The sequence below is a fragment of the Callospermophilus lateralis genome, unplaced genomic scaffold (assembly GCF_048772815.1).
Source record: "Callospermophilus lateralis isolate mCalLat2 unplaced genomic scaffold, mCalLat2.hap1 Scaffold_127, whole genome shotgun sequence".
Lineage (NCBI taxonomy): Eukaryota > Metazoa > Chordata > Mammalia > Rodentia > Sciuridae > Callospermophilus > Callospermophilus lateralis.
This window is the reverse complement of record NW_027512450.1, coordinates 654,734-672,036: the sequence shown is the minus strand read 5'-3', so window position 1 is coordinate 672,036 and position 17,303 is coordinate 654,734. Positions and strand designations below refer to the sequence as shown.

Below are 17,303 nucleotides of genomic sequence, written 5' to 3'. Positions count from 1 at the left end.
AGGGGAAAAAAAGCAAAAAAAAAAAAAAAAGGGTCGGAGTGAAAGAGGAGGATGGAAAAGAGGGGACAGATGATAGAGGAATGGAGAGAGAGAAAAGGCAAGCCAGGCACAACAGTCAACACAGCTTCACATCACTTCATTAACATAGCAATGACGTTTGATTTTGGGAAAAAAAAGATCAGGAAACCTTTATGTACTCAGTTTTCAAGTTTGAAGAACATTTCATTTTTGGTTCAAGACTTGTATTAGTCAAAGTACAGAGAATGCTTAAAAAATGTTAAAATAAAACTTACGCCATTCATCAGTAATCTTAGTTTTTCAATGTCTTTCATTTGCTGGAGTTCTTTCAAGGTTAGGGTTAAGTCACACCCAGCTTCATAAACCAGTGTTTCCAGAGTGACCAAATTATCACACAGAACTAGCAAACCAGGAATATGCCGCTCCATTCCAAGTCGAATAAGTGACAATGCACAGTCAACCTAAAATTGAGAATAACTGTAAGTTCCCAAGCTTAGACATTCTAAAGTAAAAACTTAGTACAGAATCTAATTCTTATGACCATTTTTTTAATTCCATTAAAAATATATTTTTTACCATAAAAACAGAGTTCTTAAAAGACTCAACCAGCAAGAAATACTGAGGATAAAGATATTAAATGAGTGGGGAGGGGCGGGGATTGTGGCTCAGTGGTAGAGCGCCTACCTAGCATGCGTGAGGCACTGGGTTGGTTTCCCAGTACCACATAAAAAATAAAGCACTCATGTTCAAATCTAAAAATTTTTTTTTAAAGATATTAAAGGAAAGATAACCATCTTAAGTTTCTCATAACATATTAACAAGGAGAAGGAAAAAATTAACAGATAGTAAGAAAGCCAAATTACTCTTACTTTACTACACAGTTCTGTTTCCAAGAAGAGCAACTATCCCCACAGCTTCCAGTTCAGACACTTTCCTTCCACAGTGCCTCCCATACAGAAGGCAATAAATATATGCTGATTAACTAACTCTGGTACAAACATTTGACTCAATTCACTTAAGCTTCATCAGATAAAAAGCAAGGAATGATTTTCCTTTAGAGGCTCAACAGAATGCCATTTGTCCCATTCCTTGGTAAAATTTATGGATTAACATTCTCTGACTCATGGAAAAACATCTGTCATGGCCTATGCCCATGATCTTTCACACTACCCTAAGTTTCTGGCTCCTAGACTAAATTATTTTTTGAGGCCTTACTGTGAGTTAACATCATTAGAAGCACTAAGAACACAAAGCTGAGTAAGTTGAGGCCTCTACCTTCAACGGTTCCTCAGTCTAGGAAGGAAAAACAACGAATCAGTCAATGCTGGAAGGAGTGAGGCAAGTGCTGTGACTGACGGGGATCCAAAGAGCACTGAGCCCATCCTGAGGGTGTGCAGCTTCCCAGATGAGGAACTTGTAAATGGGCGCTGCAGAACCAATGGGTTTTAGTGAGGTGAAGCACAAGAGGGAGGGAGAGTAGCGCAGGAGGCAGGGAGGCAGAGCGCACTGTCATCTAGCTTCACCAGACAGAATGGTGTGATGTGAAGGGCAGGAGGGCTGGAGTCCTAAAGAGGAAGGTGCCACATCAGAGGATAGTGTGACACTAAGGAATCTGCAGTTTATCCTGAAACAAAATGTGACCCAAGGTTTTCCACTGAGGCCTGTCAAACAGATTTACACTTTGGAATAGTATTTACTGAATGACGAATTAATCAGGATGATGAACTGAAATTGCCTGGACTGAAAACAGGGAGACTAGTCATGAGAACTGCAGGTGCCAACATGGGAGGAATCCTGACAGATATCCTGATTCACACACCCATTCACTAGCTACTTCACTCATTCATGTGGGATAAGTATTAGTTGAACACTTTCTATGTACTGGGCAAAAAAATAACAAGGAGCCAAACCATGACAGTGTAATTGAAGTCATTCAAGAGGAGAAAAACAATATTAGGAAACAAACTATGAAGTTTGGTCAGACCAGATGAGGAGCATGAGTAAGGAAGAGGAGTCAACAATGATGGCTTGGGTTTTTCCTTTAAGTCAAAGGGTGGGCACAAGGGATCATCAAAACCGAGAACCTTGAACTGAATGTGTTGCTGCTCAGGAGCTTGTGGATTATCTCAGTGCAGAGGCCCAACACAGATCCAAAAATAAGTAAACCAAACCCGTAGCTGAAGTAAATGTACATGGCTGGACATTCTACTTGGGAACTGTCAGCACATAAATCAGAGTGGTGTGAGGTGAGAAGATCCGAATGGGCCACACTTGTAGACAAGAATTAGTGACTAGAGAAGCAATCTGAGAAATAGTGAAAATGGACAAGCCAAAGAACGTGAGCCTCAGGAGCAGACAAATTGCTAAGACGAGAAAAGAAAACAGTGGAATATTGTCACATACACCCAAGAAGAGATTTCAGGAAAGTAGTAAATGGTGTCAAAGGACAAGATTTTCCATGAGAAACAGAGGGAACTGGATATTAAGAGTTGGACTGTTAGCCTGAGTAGTATTGTAGAAGGATTCAGACTGGATAGAGAAGAAAGCAAAAACTGAGAAAGTGATTACCAAGAGCAGAGTGACCATTTCTAGGCTGAGATGTGATGGAAACCAGAAGCTAAGACAAAAAGCCAGAAAGAATATGAATTTAACTTATTTTTCTAGTTATAAAAGAGGTAGGATCTGAACATTCTGCCCTAAAAGTGGGTAGGGGTAGTAAAACCCATTTAAAGGAGGAGAAATTAAAGACAAAAACAGGAGCAGAGTGAAGAGGCGGTAAGAATGACCCCAGGTGGACCACAGCTGCATACAGCTGCGTCCAGGCGTCCAGCGCCTGCATCCGCTGTCGTCACCATCCTGCCCAAGAGAAAGGCTGCAGGGAATGCTAAAGGAGATAAAGCCAAGATCTGAAAGTTGTCTGCTAAACCTGCTCCTCCAAAGCCAGGGCCCAAGCCTAAAAAGGACCCTCAAAAGGAGGGAGAGAGAAGGGAGAAGCTGAGGCCAGCAAGGATGGGAATAAACCTGCAGAAAATGGAGATGCCAAAACAGACCAGAGAGGCGAAGGAGCTGGAGACACCAAGGGAAGTGTGTGCATTTTTGGTAAGTGGCCTTCTAGGGACTGTACATGTTGAAATGCCATTTTTTTAAATCAAGTTTTATAAAAATGCAGAATTTAGTTTTACTTTCTTTTTTAAGCTATGTTGTTAGCACACAGAACACTTCATTGTTTTTTTGGGGGGAAGGAGCATATGTCACTAGTAGATTGTCTCCAAAGCTGGATTGCTGTGGGGGAAAACACCTTTCCCTTCTAGTTTTGAGAGACGACTTCTTTGCAGTTCCAATATATCTCCTGCCCCACCTCACTTCCTATACACACACCATCCCCACTATCAACATGCCTCATCCCATCTTAGGCCACAGATAACATTAGATTCACATTTTGTGTTGTACATTCTATGGATTTAGACAATTGCATAATGACATTTATCTACCTTCATAGTATCATTAAGAGTACTTTCACTGCCCTAAAAATTCTGTGCTCTGCCTACTCCTCTAACCAGTGGCAACCACTTATCTTTTTGTTGATTCTATAATTCAACATTTTACAGAATGCAACAGAGTGGAATTATGTTCTAGGTAGCCATTTCAGATTGGCTTCTTTCACTTAGTAATATACATTTAAGGTTCCTCTGTCTTTCACGGTTTGAGAACTCATTTATTTTTGTTTTTAGTAATATTCCGTTCTCTGGAACTATCATAGTTCATCCATTCACTACAGAATGGTTTATCAATTGTAACAAATGTACCATTAAAATGCAAGATGTTAGCAATAAGGAAAATTTGGTGGGAGGAGTAAGGGTCTATAGAACTCCACAGTAGCACACTATTTTTCTATAAAGCTAAAATAGATGAAGCAGGAATTCAAGATGGCTACCATGTGGAAAACTGGACCTTCTTAGATACACAAAGTAGAAATGTAAACAAGGATCTACATCTTTCTTCCCACATGCTATTGCTCGCCAGAACCTCTAGAATCAACCTTTCTGTCAAACTAAAGACTGATGGTGGGAGTGGAGGTCCAAAGCCAGGATGTGGGGAGAAAGGAAATGTCAGCTACTGACCAAACCCTGAATGAGACCTTTAAAGTGCCTTTTACCATTCTTTGTTCTGAATTACCAATCTGCTCTTAAGATGAAATCAACTATGACTTGACAGAGCACTTAATTATTAGCAGAACTAGGGTGAGGGGAGGGGCACAAGTGGTAGTGTTCCTTTGAAGTACTGGAGATTGAACCCAGAGGCAGTCTACCACTGAGCTACATCCGCAGCCCCCCTTTTGTAATTTTGAAGCAGTTTTTCACAATCTTCCAGCCTCAGCTTCCAAAATGACTGATTACAGATACTACACTATCAAGTTCAGCCAACTGGCAGAATTTTCAATGTTCTCAAGTATATTTCTTTGTTCTCATGAACTCTGAACTAGAACTAATGCCAAGAGAAAATTGAGGTGGTACAAATAAGGTACAAAATCACGAAGTCTGTTAGTGGAAGACTCAATATTCATATTCAGCAACTTAAGCTCAGTATAATCCTCATCTCTCTGAATCATGCCTCCTCTCTGATGTAGTTATGGATCTCAATAAAGGTCCATAAGCCTAAGAGAAATTGAGTATAGTTTTAAGGAAAATAGTAGAAACAGCTTTGAACAGGGTTCCTGAAAGGCAAGATCACAATCAACCATATTACCTCACTGTAAAATGGAACTGGTCAAGCACTCTATGAAGAAAAAAATATTATTAATATTTACTGACATTAATATTAATGTCAGTAAATTAATACGTAGACAAACAGGGACAGAATGATTTGCAGCTTATATTATAAAAGATTTAGAACTTTTCTTGCACATATTTGCTCTGTAAGAATCCAAAATAAAAGCCACAAAAACTTCTCAGGCAAAGAATAAATGAACAAAAGTAATAAGAATCACTCATTCCATCCCTTGCAAATGACCTCCATGATTCCTGACCCTGCTATCCACATCCATTGCATACCCTGAGCCCTAAGGACCCAGCAACACTGCAGTATTACTGGGCAGCAGCAGTCCTCCCCTCACCTGCCCGGCATGGTGCTCTATCTCTTCTGCTCTGCTCTGATACCAGTCCATAGCCTTCTCAACTGTAAGCTGGGCTGTCCTGAACCTCAGTAACTCAGGCTGCGCGGCATACAAAAATTCACTTTCATCTTGGATACTCGGCTCAACAACCACTCTGCAAATCACGAAAAGAACAATTAACAACTCATTGGAATGCTAGAAAAAAATATAATTTTATGAGCGAAAGAGGGAAATAGGTGACAAAGGGATTATGGGTCCTTATGTGTTTTTTCTTATGTATTTGCATACTTACAGGAAGAGACACTTTGTGAGAATTTATTTTCGTACAGTTTTTCCCAATTTTAAAAATCATAAAACACTTGTGCCACAAATCATAAGTATTAATAAAATCACCCTGGAAAGCAAACTGGTTAAATCAAAATCACCTGTGCTGGCCAGCCAGGCCTGGGTTAGGAAATTTCCCCCAGACTACTTCAATTTGAGTTGGAATTACAAAATCTTGTTTTCATAAACATAAAATAACGCCTCATTTAGTTTGGGAATATACCTCTACTAGGCCCTGGCATGGTAGCAATGCACCATGGTGTGTGCCCAGTACAGACTACTCCGTAACATTCCCCACCAAATGAACAATAGTGAAAAATGAACAATACCTTAAAGGAACACACAGGGATAACATCATGAGGACCACAAATTATAAGGAGTTTTTATGAGGATGATCAAAGACAACTGCCTTCCATGGTTAAGGGACAAGACAAAAGTAACTAGACTCCCCAGATGGACCAGGAAAACACCATGTTCCTTTAGGGACATTCATTCATCTAAAGTGAGGTGGTAACACATGTGGTTGGTTATTGTGATTTTAAGGAAGTGAGCTTATATTGGCACCATTTGTCCTTATAGAACACATAATTTAAAGTTTACACATCAAAATAAACAAAATAGGTGAAGCACAGCATAATATTAAAGTGTTTTGCTAAATCTGTGTATGGCATTCTGCTCAGCAATGCCCAAAACAGACCAGAAGTTGGGAGGTTTTTCTCCTCCTGTTCCAAATAGTCAACAAGCCATCTGACAAAATTACTATTGAGAACTGTTCCACATAATTTTGGTCAATGTTGCCACCTCTTTTCTCTTTTCCTACTATACTTCTATAGATAACATTAAAACTTCCTGAGGAATCCTTCAGATTTCTCAGAGCTATATCAACATTTGTGCATAGAACATATATCACTGATATCTGTCTTCTCATTTTTAAAGGTACTTTATTGTAAGCGCACTGTATTACTAACAAACTGGAGAAAATATTTTTCCCCAATACCTGGAAAATAATAAAATATCAAATATAATCCATAAAAAAGTTGAGGAAATGAGCTTATAAGTGTGCTACAGAACACGCAACACAACACAATTCCTCACTGAAAGCTGTGAAACCCTGGGCAAGTTACTTAGCTAATACTACCTTAGGATTCCTTTGCTTCTAAAATGTGGGGCTAATACTACTGCAAAATGTTGTAAAAACTCAAAGTAATTTAAGTAAATAGACAACACTGCCTGGCATGAACCAAATAGCTACTTGGTTTATTTATAGTTACTATTGGGGGGGGGTTCCATCAGGTGTGGCACATGATTAGACACAAAGCACCTAAGTACCTGGGCATCTTAGGCACATACCCAAGATAAGCCACTGTGCTTGTAACTGGCACCACACTAAGTCTCACGCGTGGAATGATCCTTTACTTAACTAGCCTCCTATTTTCATTAGTATTCTTCCAGGGATTTTCCCCCCACACACAAAGCCACATCACTCCTCCAAGCAGTTTTTTAAATCTGCCCCTTTTCAGCAGGGAAAAATAGCCACCAGCAACTCAGAGTTCCTTTGATGCTTTTTTTTCAGTCCTTCCCCATTTCCCTGTCAACACCATCTGAGAGGATTTAACTGCTGTCTCCTTCAGGAATCAGCTTCCCCTTCATTCCAGCAGCCATACAATCAGGATTCCTTTCATCTTTTCGGCTGCTCCTTTTTGGTCACCTTTGCTAGAATATCCTCTTTACCCAACATTAAATATTAGCACTTCCAAATGCTTAACCCAGCTCTCTTCTTACTGTGTACTCTCTCCAGGTCTCCCTGCAACTCTACAAATATAAATGACCACAGACGATTCAACTACCATATTTTACCTGCAACCCAGACGTCACTTAGAAGCTTTAAGATCTTCCTGCTGCTTGTTCCTAAATATTTTTCTGGCATTTCAAATGCAACAAAACTGAAAACTAAATCTGTGACATCCTCAGGTAATAGTCTTTTTACAACAGAAATCTGATAAAAAAATAAGAACATTTCTTATTTTCAGTTCTTGAAGAGGGCCTTGCCTTTAGCCTTTCAGCACTCCCTCCTCACTGCCAAACATATCTCCACTGAGCTAATTCCTGCTTGTTCTCCAAATTCTTCAAGTCCCCACAGGGATTCTCTCTGACCTCCACCAAGGTTAAGGCTTCCCCTGGAATTGCCCACAATGCCCCGCCATGTCTTTCATAGTACTCTGCACTTCCACCTGGGGCACACCTTCGTGAAGACAGGGACTACACAGCCCTTTTCTTCCTTCAGAATCCCTGGACCTAACCAAAGACAGATGCTAATTAACAGAAAAATGACCTGTACTACTCAAGATCTGTATCATCTTCCAAATCATCTTTTCATGGCTTCACATGTTTATAGTTTCTGGAGTTTCTTCCACTTAAGTGCTGTGGTTGGTCTAAGAAGAAATACCTTCATTCTTGGCATCTACTTGTTAGAATCACAAGATACAGGCTAAAGAAAACTGAGAAGAACCCAATGAATGGGTCCAGTCCTGGGCTTCCAGTGCTGTTCCATAAAAAGCATCATCTCAGAGAAGCTGGGAGGCTGGGTAGGGGAGGGGAAAGTCTTATTTAATTGGAGAGAATTTGTGCAGTACCATCATCTCACTTTCCTCACCATGAAAACCAACCTTCCACATTTTTTAATTTCTCTACCTTTCAATTTTTCATTACAATTAGTAAATAAAGAATTCTAGTTAAATATGGTAAATAAATAAAATGTTCCCATTTTATCCAAAAAATTCCACTGATAATAAATTCTTGGGTGGGGGCATGAATACACAAGAAACTGTTGTTGTGTTTTTTCCTGAACTTAACACCCACTGTACTCTCTCCACTCTTGATTGCTTGTATGTAGTCACTGCTACTTTTTTCTTCCAATTTCTAAAAGATCAAATTTTAAAATATAAAATATTTTGCAATGAGGGCTGGGGTTGCGACTCAGTAGCAGAGCGCTTGCCTAGCAAGTGTAAGGCACCGAGTTCAATCCTCAGCACAACATGAAGATGTTTTGTCCACCTATAAGAAGCCAAAAAAAAATGATCTATTGTGAAAAGCAATTTTTAAAAATCCACAAGATTTTTTTTAAGAAATTAATAGATATTAATCTTCTTCTCATGCTCTTCCTCCCTGCTCTGCTCTTAGTTGCTCTCCTTATATCAAAGGAGACATTTGGCATTTGTTTTTTTAGGGATTGGCTAGCTTCACTTAGCATAACATTAAACAGGGATGAGAGGTGGGAGGGAAAGGGGGGGAGAAGGGAAATCCTATGGAAATGGAAGGAGAGCCTTGTCCATTATAGAAAATTACATAAGACTAAGAGGGGAAAGGGGAAAAAAAACAAGGGAGAGAAATGAATTACAATAGATGGGGTAGAGAGAGAAGATGGGAGGGGAGGGGAGGGGGATAATAGAGGATAGAAAAGGCAGAATACAACAGACACTAGTATGGCAGTATGTAAAAACGTGGATGTGTAACCCATGTGATTATGCAATCTGTATGGGGGGGGAATGGTAGTTCATAACCCACTTGAATCAAATGTATGAAATATGTCAAGAGCTACGATTTGAACAACTAATAATAAAAAAAATTATAATTAGAAGATGTTAGATCTGTATTCAGTAGCATCACCAATTCACTTAAGGGACATCTATTACATTAAATTTCACAGCTTTTTTTTTTGCAAGAGTTATTGTTCTCTGATGAGCAGAAATTAGAAGTATCTTGTTTCCCTTGAATCTTTAATTTTAAAGATTTGAAGAAAATGTTTATATTACAAATTTAGACAATATGTTTTAAAATCAAAATACAAATGAATTTTATGCTGTCACTCATGTCTCTATATATTCAAAAGTCAATGGAAATAGTGGTACCATTCTCAAATTTTACATAGCAGTTTGCAGAATGGGACATAAACTTGCATACGTATTTGTGAGTCAATATGTATATTAAGGTTTTATTTTTGTAAAATGCTCCATGGCATCAGTGTCCAAACTCTGCGGTGCGGGGGGGGGGGGTGTCTCTTCCTGATTCTATAATAAAATGAGGTAGTGTTGCCAGTGGGGTGGGGGAAAAAACAAATTCATAGATATATGTATGCTTCTAGGAGAATTCTTTAGGCTGTCTTCAGAACCCAAGAAAACTAGGCTCATTCTCTGTATTTCTCTTTGAAGTTTTTTTTCCAGTTAAGATTGAGACATACTAATAACCCTAAGTTTTTACTAAGTGCATATATCTGCATAGAGTAAAATTATGAATACACCCGGATGAATCTATAATATTCAAAGTTCACTCAACTTTTAACTTTACGGGTACTCTGGTGAAAATGAGAAGCACAAGGTTAAACAAATTTGCATTACCTGTTCTTGTCCCTGGCGACTGTAAAACTTGACACTTAACATCCTTAATAATCCTAATGTCTTTGGTACCTACAAAATAAACGCACATCATACAAAAAAATTAATGAAAATTTTGTCACTGTACAAACTCATAAAAACAAATGTATAGCAAATCGAGTTTTTTTTGTTTGTTTTTTTAAACACAATTGTTAAGAAAATCCCCAACAGGTGTCAAGAATCTTGGTGAGATTCTTTTCGGTTCAAGGGGCGGGGGAACTACCAACTGGTAAAATCTTACAAAATATATCCAACATCCAATGGTTTGAACAGTCTAATACAATTTATAAATATTAGAATCTACCACAAGCTCTTAACTGAGGCTGTCCCAGATTACCGGTTATCCTAGCACCACTACAGAAAATTTCAAAATTTTTCCAACACATTTTATTCATTAAGAAACTCATTCTACACTCTTAAAATACTGGAGAAAAATTCATCATTTAGAAATCAATATTTAAAATAACAATATAAGAGGCTGGAGATATAGCTCAGTTGGTAGAGTGTTTGCCTACCAAGCATAAGGCCCTGGGTTCAATCCCCAGCACAAAAAAAAAAAACCCACAAGATTAATTTGTGTTTAGATTTAAGAAATATACTTACGAAAGCAAGAAAGACAACTAATTTAAAAGCTGAAAAATAAGTGTTATTGAGCATGTCAACAATTTGGAACAATTATATATCACTAGTGGGAACACAAGGTACTATAGTCTGATATTTCTCAAAGTTAAAGAGAAAATTATCATGTGACCTAGCAATTCTTTTGTAGGTCTATGCATAAATTAGACTAACTTCAATCAAAAGATGACTGGGAAAACTTCAATGAAAAAACTAACTTCAAGCATTTTAAAATGCATAAATGCATATCTAAGACTAAAGTGGAAATGAGAGTCCAAAGTATGTGTAAATAGAATATACTGTGACAAAGAAGAAATAATCCAAATAAAACAGCAGAAAGTAAAGGGAAAGGAAAATAGAATAAGCTTACCGATTTTCTATATAAGTAACTATTAGGAATTTAAGAATACCAATAAAACTGACAAGACATTGGAGAATACTGATAACATCAATAACAATATTTTAAATTAAAAGATGGAGCTAAATTCCCATCTAAGTGAACTGGAGAGAAAATGGAAAGGACAGAGTTGGAAGCCAACAGAGCCAAAATGTGAACACTTTAAGGAAAAGAAAAGGGACGGAGGCTGGAGGGCAAGGGGGGCCTTACAGGAGAAACAAAAGCATCTTATAAGTTGGTAAGTCTAGGAGACAGCAAAATCTTAGTGTAGGAGAACATTCTTCAATTATCTAGGCAGATCTAGAGGACAAAGGGAAGGCTTGGCCTTAGAGCAAGGACAGCACCTGCCATGACAAGAGAAAAGAGTACACACGTACGGCCCCAGGCAGATGGTAAAATCTCATGGAAGACCTCTTCTTAGGCTTCTATTTTTTCAGAAAAATACGATTTTTTTTTTTTTTTTTTGGTAAAAAAGATTCCAAAAAGCCTGTATTCTTTCCACTATAACAACGTATATTGAAAAAGCAGCAGCATCATCCAAAAAGTCTTAATTTTTATATATTTATCTTCGAGATTTTTAACTTAAAAAAATAGGCAATAATATTTGACCTTGTAGAGCATCTGAGTTTATCAAGTACTTTCACATACATTTCTCTTGTGGATCCTGGCCAAAGCCTGAAATGGCAAGGGATGAGCAGGAATTCAATATCAGCCTCTGACTTTAGAGCCTGCACTTTTCCTTGGTCCTAGTTATTAAAATCTGACCTGGTATCTTTTATAGCTTATTGTACTTATTTGTGGACAGTTATACTAATATCTTTATATTCCTAACACTTGGAGTAGTGATAGGTAAGTAAAACTATCTCACATATGTGACACTAACGTTAGTTTGGAAACTAGTCAATGCATGTGTTGAATTTTTCATAGTTTCTCTTACAACCTAGCAGCCTAGAATACATGCCCCGCAGCATGTTTCAATCAATATATACCCCAGCACAACAGCAACTTTACAGATTAACAGGCAGTTCAATGAGAACAATACCCATCTCCTGACAAAAGGAGCTATAACAATAACCTCAAGTTTTTCAGAAGTAGGTGACACCTGTGGAGAACATTTTAAGTTTAGCTGCAAGACACATTTTAAAGCCACTAATTAAAATACACTTGCAACATTTCAAGAAGTTAATCATACAGAAGGGCATTCAATTTGCGATTCAATATTTTTCCTAACTTATTTTGTCAGTGCAAAAGCTATTTTCTTTTAAGACTTCAATACAAAAGCCTCAGGCCAGAGATGAGCAGTGACTATATACAGCAGAGCAGTTTCTAATACATCAGCAAGGAGCACAGGGATAGCACAACTCCAAGAAGTCAGGAGAAAAATGGTTTCCTAACATGAAACAGAACTCCTTGACATCTCCTTTCCTGGAATGTACACTTGACTATGCTGTACGAAAACACTCACACTTCACCTGCTTTACCTCTCCTAGCATCCTCCACACTTACCTTTTTCCCCCCTGTATTTTGTCAAATTTCATAGCTACAGCATTGTACAATGAAGCACCAGTATCCCTTTCATCTGGGTTGACCAATTATATACATTTTGTCACATCTGTGTATTATCTCCCTCTCTATACACACTTTCCTAAAGATTATGTTTTGATTGAACCTCTGGAAAATAAGCTTAAAACATCATACTTGCTTTAGGCAGATTTGAGAGGAAAAATCCCTCAACCTCTTTCCAAGATCTGCCCTTATACAAATCTTACATACAAAACTAGATGGATATGAGTTAATTCAGAGAAATAAACACAATAAGCTACAAACAAGAAATTATGTATGAAGTATGTATAAGTGACTCCTACCTCACTTTTATTTGATAGGATAATCAGTATAAATTAGATGTGTACATAATTTCATATGGGAGGGAAGTGCTAAACAGGGCCACAAGACCTGGCCTATCCCCTCTTCCATCTTCAGTGCTTAGACTCTCATGAGTCTTCAGCTCCTTATCACTGCTCTGCTCCCCGGGTTCAGCAGACAGCATAAATGGGTAGAATAGGTAGATGGTTAATAAATGGAAGTCAAAGCACAAAGCCTAGTACAAAATAAGTTGATCTCCAAATCTAAACTGATTCAAGGTCTGATGCCATATAAACCCATAAGTCATAATCACTTTTTGAAAAAAAATTAAGGTTAGTGACATGTGGCGTTTCACACCCGTAATCACAATAACTCAGGAGGCTGAGGCAGGAGAATCCAAAGTTCAAGGTCAGTCTCACCATTTATAAGACCCTCAGTAATTTAGCAAGATTGTGCCTCAAAATAAAAATTTAAAAGGGTACACATGTAGCTGAGTGGTAGACCATTTGCCTAGCATGTGTAACAACACTCTGTGTTCAATGAATTAAAAAAACAATTACAACTTCGTTGGATTAAATCCCAGTCATACATTTCAGTATATACCAAATGCTAAAACAATGTTACTAATCAAAGAGTATATAATTGCTAATATTTCTTTTCGAAAATACTTTTCAATACCAAGTCATTGTTTTGTAAGATTAAAGTCAATAACATTTTAAGATAAACAACAATACACTCACCATTGAAACAAACAGCCTAACATATTCACTTATATTGTGCCATCCTTAAATTTCTCAGTTTCTTCCCTCATCTGAAAAAGAGCTAATTGCCCACTATGTAACAAATAATATGGTAAATGCTTTCATACAGCCTACAGAAATACCCAAGATACGTAGTACTACAGGGTGGGTATTCAAGAAGGTAAACACAATCAGTACTCTCCCATACACCTAGTTCTTCTTGCCCTTCTGAACACAAAGGAAAGTACTTACTGGTATCCCTTTATAGCTAGAAAAGGGGTTATCTTCCAAGAATCCTTTCTTCACCCATTAGAACAAGTTGTCCAGAAGAACCACAGTATCAACATCAGGCTTTGCCACAAATAAGAAATAAATTTTCACGTGGTAGGCCACAGAAATTTTAGGATTTTTCGTTTGCTTTTCATTATTTATGTATGACAGTAGAATGTATTACAATTCATGTTATTCATATACAGCACAATTTTTCATATCTCTGGTTATATACAAAGTATATTCACACCATTTGAATCTTCATACGTGTACTTTGGATAATGATGTCCGTCTAATTCCACCATCATTTCTAACCCCTGTCCCTTCCCTTCCCTTCCCACCCCTCTCCCCTGACAAAAGGAGCTATAACAATAACCTCTAGACAAACCTATCTAGGGTTCGTCTATTCCTCCCGTGCTCCCCCATCCCTGCCCCACTATGAATCACCCTCTTTGTATCAGAGAAAACATGTGGCATTTAGTTTTTTGGAATTGGCTAATTCCACTTAACATTATGCAAATGCCATGATTTTATTCTCTTGTTGCTGAGTAATATTCTATTGTATATAAATGCCACTTTTTTTTTAATCTATTCATCTACTGAAGGGCCTCTAGGTTGATTCCACAGTTTAGGTATTATGAATTGTGCCGCTATAAACATTGATATGGCTGTGTCACTGTAGCATGCTGTTTTTAAGTCCTTTGGGTATAGACTGAGGAGCAGAATAGCTGGGTCAAGTGGTGGTTCCATTCTCAATTTTCCAAGCAATGTCCATACTGCTTTTCATATTGGCTGCACAAATTTGCAGTCCCACCAGCAGCGTACGAGTTTACCTTTCCTCCCCCACACTATCGCCAACACTCGTCTACATAATAGCTGCCATTCTGACTAGAGTGACATGAAATCTTAGTAAAGTTTTGATTTGCATTTCTCTAATTGCTAGTAATTATGAACATTTTTTCATCTATTTGTTGAATATATATATCATCTTCTGAGAAGTGTCTGTTCAGATCCTTGGCCCATTTATTGACTGGCTTGTTTTATTAGTGTTTAGCTTTTTGAGTTCTTTATATACCCTAAAGATTAGTGCTGTATCTAGTGTGTGAGGGGTTAAAATTTATTCCCAAGATGTAGACTATTTACCTCACAGATTGTTTCTTTTGCTAAGGAGAAACTTTTTAGTTTGAATCCATCCCATTTATTGAATCTTGATTTTAATTCTTGCACTAAAGGAGTCTTAAGGAAGTTGGGGCCTACTTCCACATGGAGATTAAGGCCTACTTTTTTTTCTATTAGACGCAGTTGCCGATTTTATTCCTAGGTCCTTCATTGATCCATTTTGAGTTTTGTGCATGGCGAGAGGGGGTTTAATTTCATTTCCAGTTTTCCCAGCACCATTTGTTGAAGAGGCTATCTTCTCTCCAATGCATGTTTTTGGTGCCTTTGCCTAATATAAGATAGTTATAATTTTGTGGGTTAGTCTCTGTGTCCTCTATTCAGTATAATTGTTCTACCAGTCTGTTTTTATGCCACTACCATGCTGTTTTTATTACTATTGCTCCGTAGAATAGTTTAAGATCTGGTATAGTGATGTCACCTGCTTCACTCTTCCTGCTAAGGATTCCTTTAGCTATTCTGGGTCTTTATTTTTACAGATGAATTTCATGACTGCTTTTTCTGTTTTTCTATGAGGAATGTCATTAGGATTTTAATTGGAATTGCATTCAATCTATATAGTGCTTTTGGTAGTATGGTCATTTTGATAATATTAGTTCGCCTATCCAAGAGTAAGGTAGTTCGTTCCATCTTCCAAGGTCTGCTTCTTGACAGGATTGTCTAAATCATCAGAATACAGCCTAGCCTATTAGTACTATAGCCTATGAGAGTACTATCATCTAGAACTTGAATGTCTTCCAAAGGACCACTAAAGGTTTGGTCCCCAGCTGATGGTGCTACTTAACTGCAGTGGAACCTTTTGGAGGTAGGACCCAGTGAAAGGAAGTCTGGGGGGTGTATGCTTGAAGGGGCTATTGGGACACTGGCCTCTCCTCTCACTTCTCCATGGGCCATGAGGTGAGTAGCCTCTTCACCATGTGTTCCAATCATGACTTACTTCCCTAACAGGGACAAGCCACCATCGTGTAAACCTCTGAAACTGAGCCAAAATAAGTTTTTCCTCCCTATAAGTTGTTTCTCTCAGTATTTTGTTGTAGCAACAGAAAGCTAACTAACCCAAAGGGTGTCTGACGCAAAACAGAAGCCCAATTAATTATAAATAACAAACAAATAGTTCATAGAAAAAGGAACAATATTGAAAGGAAGCACAGCGTGGCAGTTAAGAAAATGGACTGGTGAACTTCTGAAGTTTCTATTCTGATTTTACCACTTGCTAGCTAGGTAGCCCAGGGCAACTTAACTACAATTTCCTCATGAACAAACCTTCAAAGGGTTACTTAGGTAAGCTAATACATGCAAAAGCATTTTACATAGTTGCCATAACATAAAAGGTGCTTGATAATTTTTAATGTCTAAAAAGGCAAATACAAGTAATGAGACTACTCTTAGGTTATTTTTCTCATATCTGAAAATATTACTAAATAAAACCAGAAAAAATTCAATATACTCTGTTCAACTTGATATCTGAAAGAACTGAAATTGAATTATCACTAATTAACCTTCCTCATTTAAGACATAATTATTTATTCCATTAAATCATAAGAAGGGTTTATTTGTGTAAGAACAATTAGAAAAGTAAAAGGTTGTAACTAATGCTTACCGTAGTAACCCTATCTCCACCATTAGTGACCTGCTTGTAATAGGGTGATCCTGAAAGAACTCTCCATGCAGAAAGGCCACAGCCAGCTGCTGTTGTTGGGCCCATGTCCGCAGTCTCACATCCACCAACCAGAAGAAGTCTAAACATGAGACAAATAGAATTGATGAACTGCAAGTGTGAACAAAATAACAGAAAAATACCAAGTACAAAAAAGTTTCTGCAAAGGAAACTAAATTATTATATATTAAGTTTAGAAAATTTCAGATAAAACAATGAAAAGAAAAACAATTGGAATGTCCCTTTCACTTGAGAAGGAAAGCCTATACATTCAAGCACCTGAAATCAGATGGTACCTGAGAAATGAAGGGAAAAACCATCTTAAGGCTGGCAACGGCATATTGGAGAAACTGCCTGTGTCCTAACAGTAAGCATTTATAGAGTGATGACAGAGTGGCAGAGCAGTAACAGATTGGGAGTCTACAATGAGACCTCATGGCTGTGGCATGCCTACTACCTGGGAATGTTCCCAGTACTCGGGCAACAGGATGCCTAGCTGCTATAGTAACCAACTGCCAGAGGAGTCTCCCTGTAAAAGTTATCAGCTTAGGCCTTCATCTTATGCACACAGCTCCCAGGGACAAAGGAATTCGCATGCAAGACAACCACAATGTTTCACCAGTTCTGATACTCCTGCCCACTTAATAGTAACTTTAAACAATGGACCTCCTTGAGTACTGCACAAAGAACATTGTAC

General features: G+C 37.9%; 1 protein-coding gene and 1 non-coding gene across 2 annotated transcripts in view; one reads left to right on the top strand and one right to left on the bottom strand.

Annotated features, from left to right (window-relative positions):
- The window catches only part of LOC143387302 (NBAS subunit of NRZ tethering complex-like), a 254,702-nt gene that overhangs the window by 176,041 nt on the left and 61,358 nt on the right, over window positions 1-17,303 (bottom strand). The window contains 4 exon segments of the mRNA XM_077108062.1: window positions 294-479; window positions 5,132-5,326; window positions 9,850-9,918; window positions 16,550-16,688. Coding sequence (XP_076964177.1) covers window positions 294-479; window positions 5,132-5,326; window positions 9,850-9,918; window positions 16,550-16,688 — 589 coding nt within the window.
- On the top strand, window positions 10,371-10,438 carry Trnag-acc (transfer RNA glycine (anticodon ACC)). Its single transcript has one exon. It is a non-coding gene; the product is annotated as a tRNA-Gly (tRNA).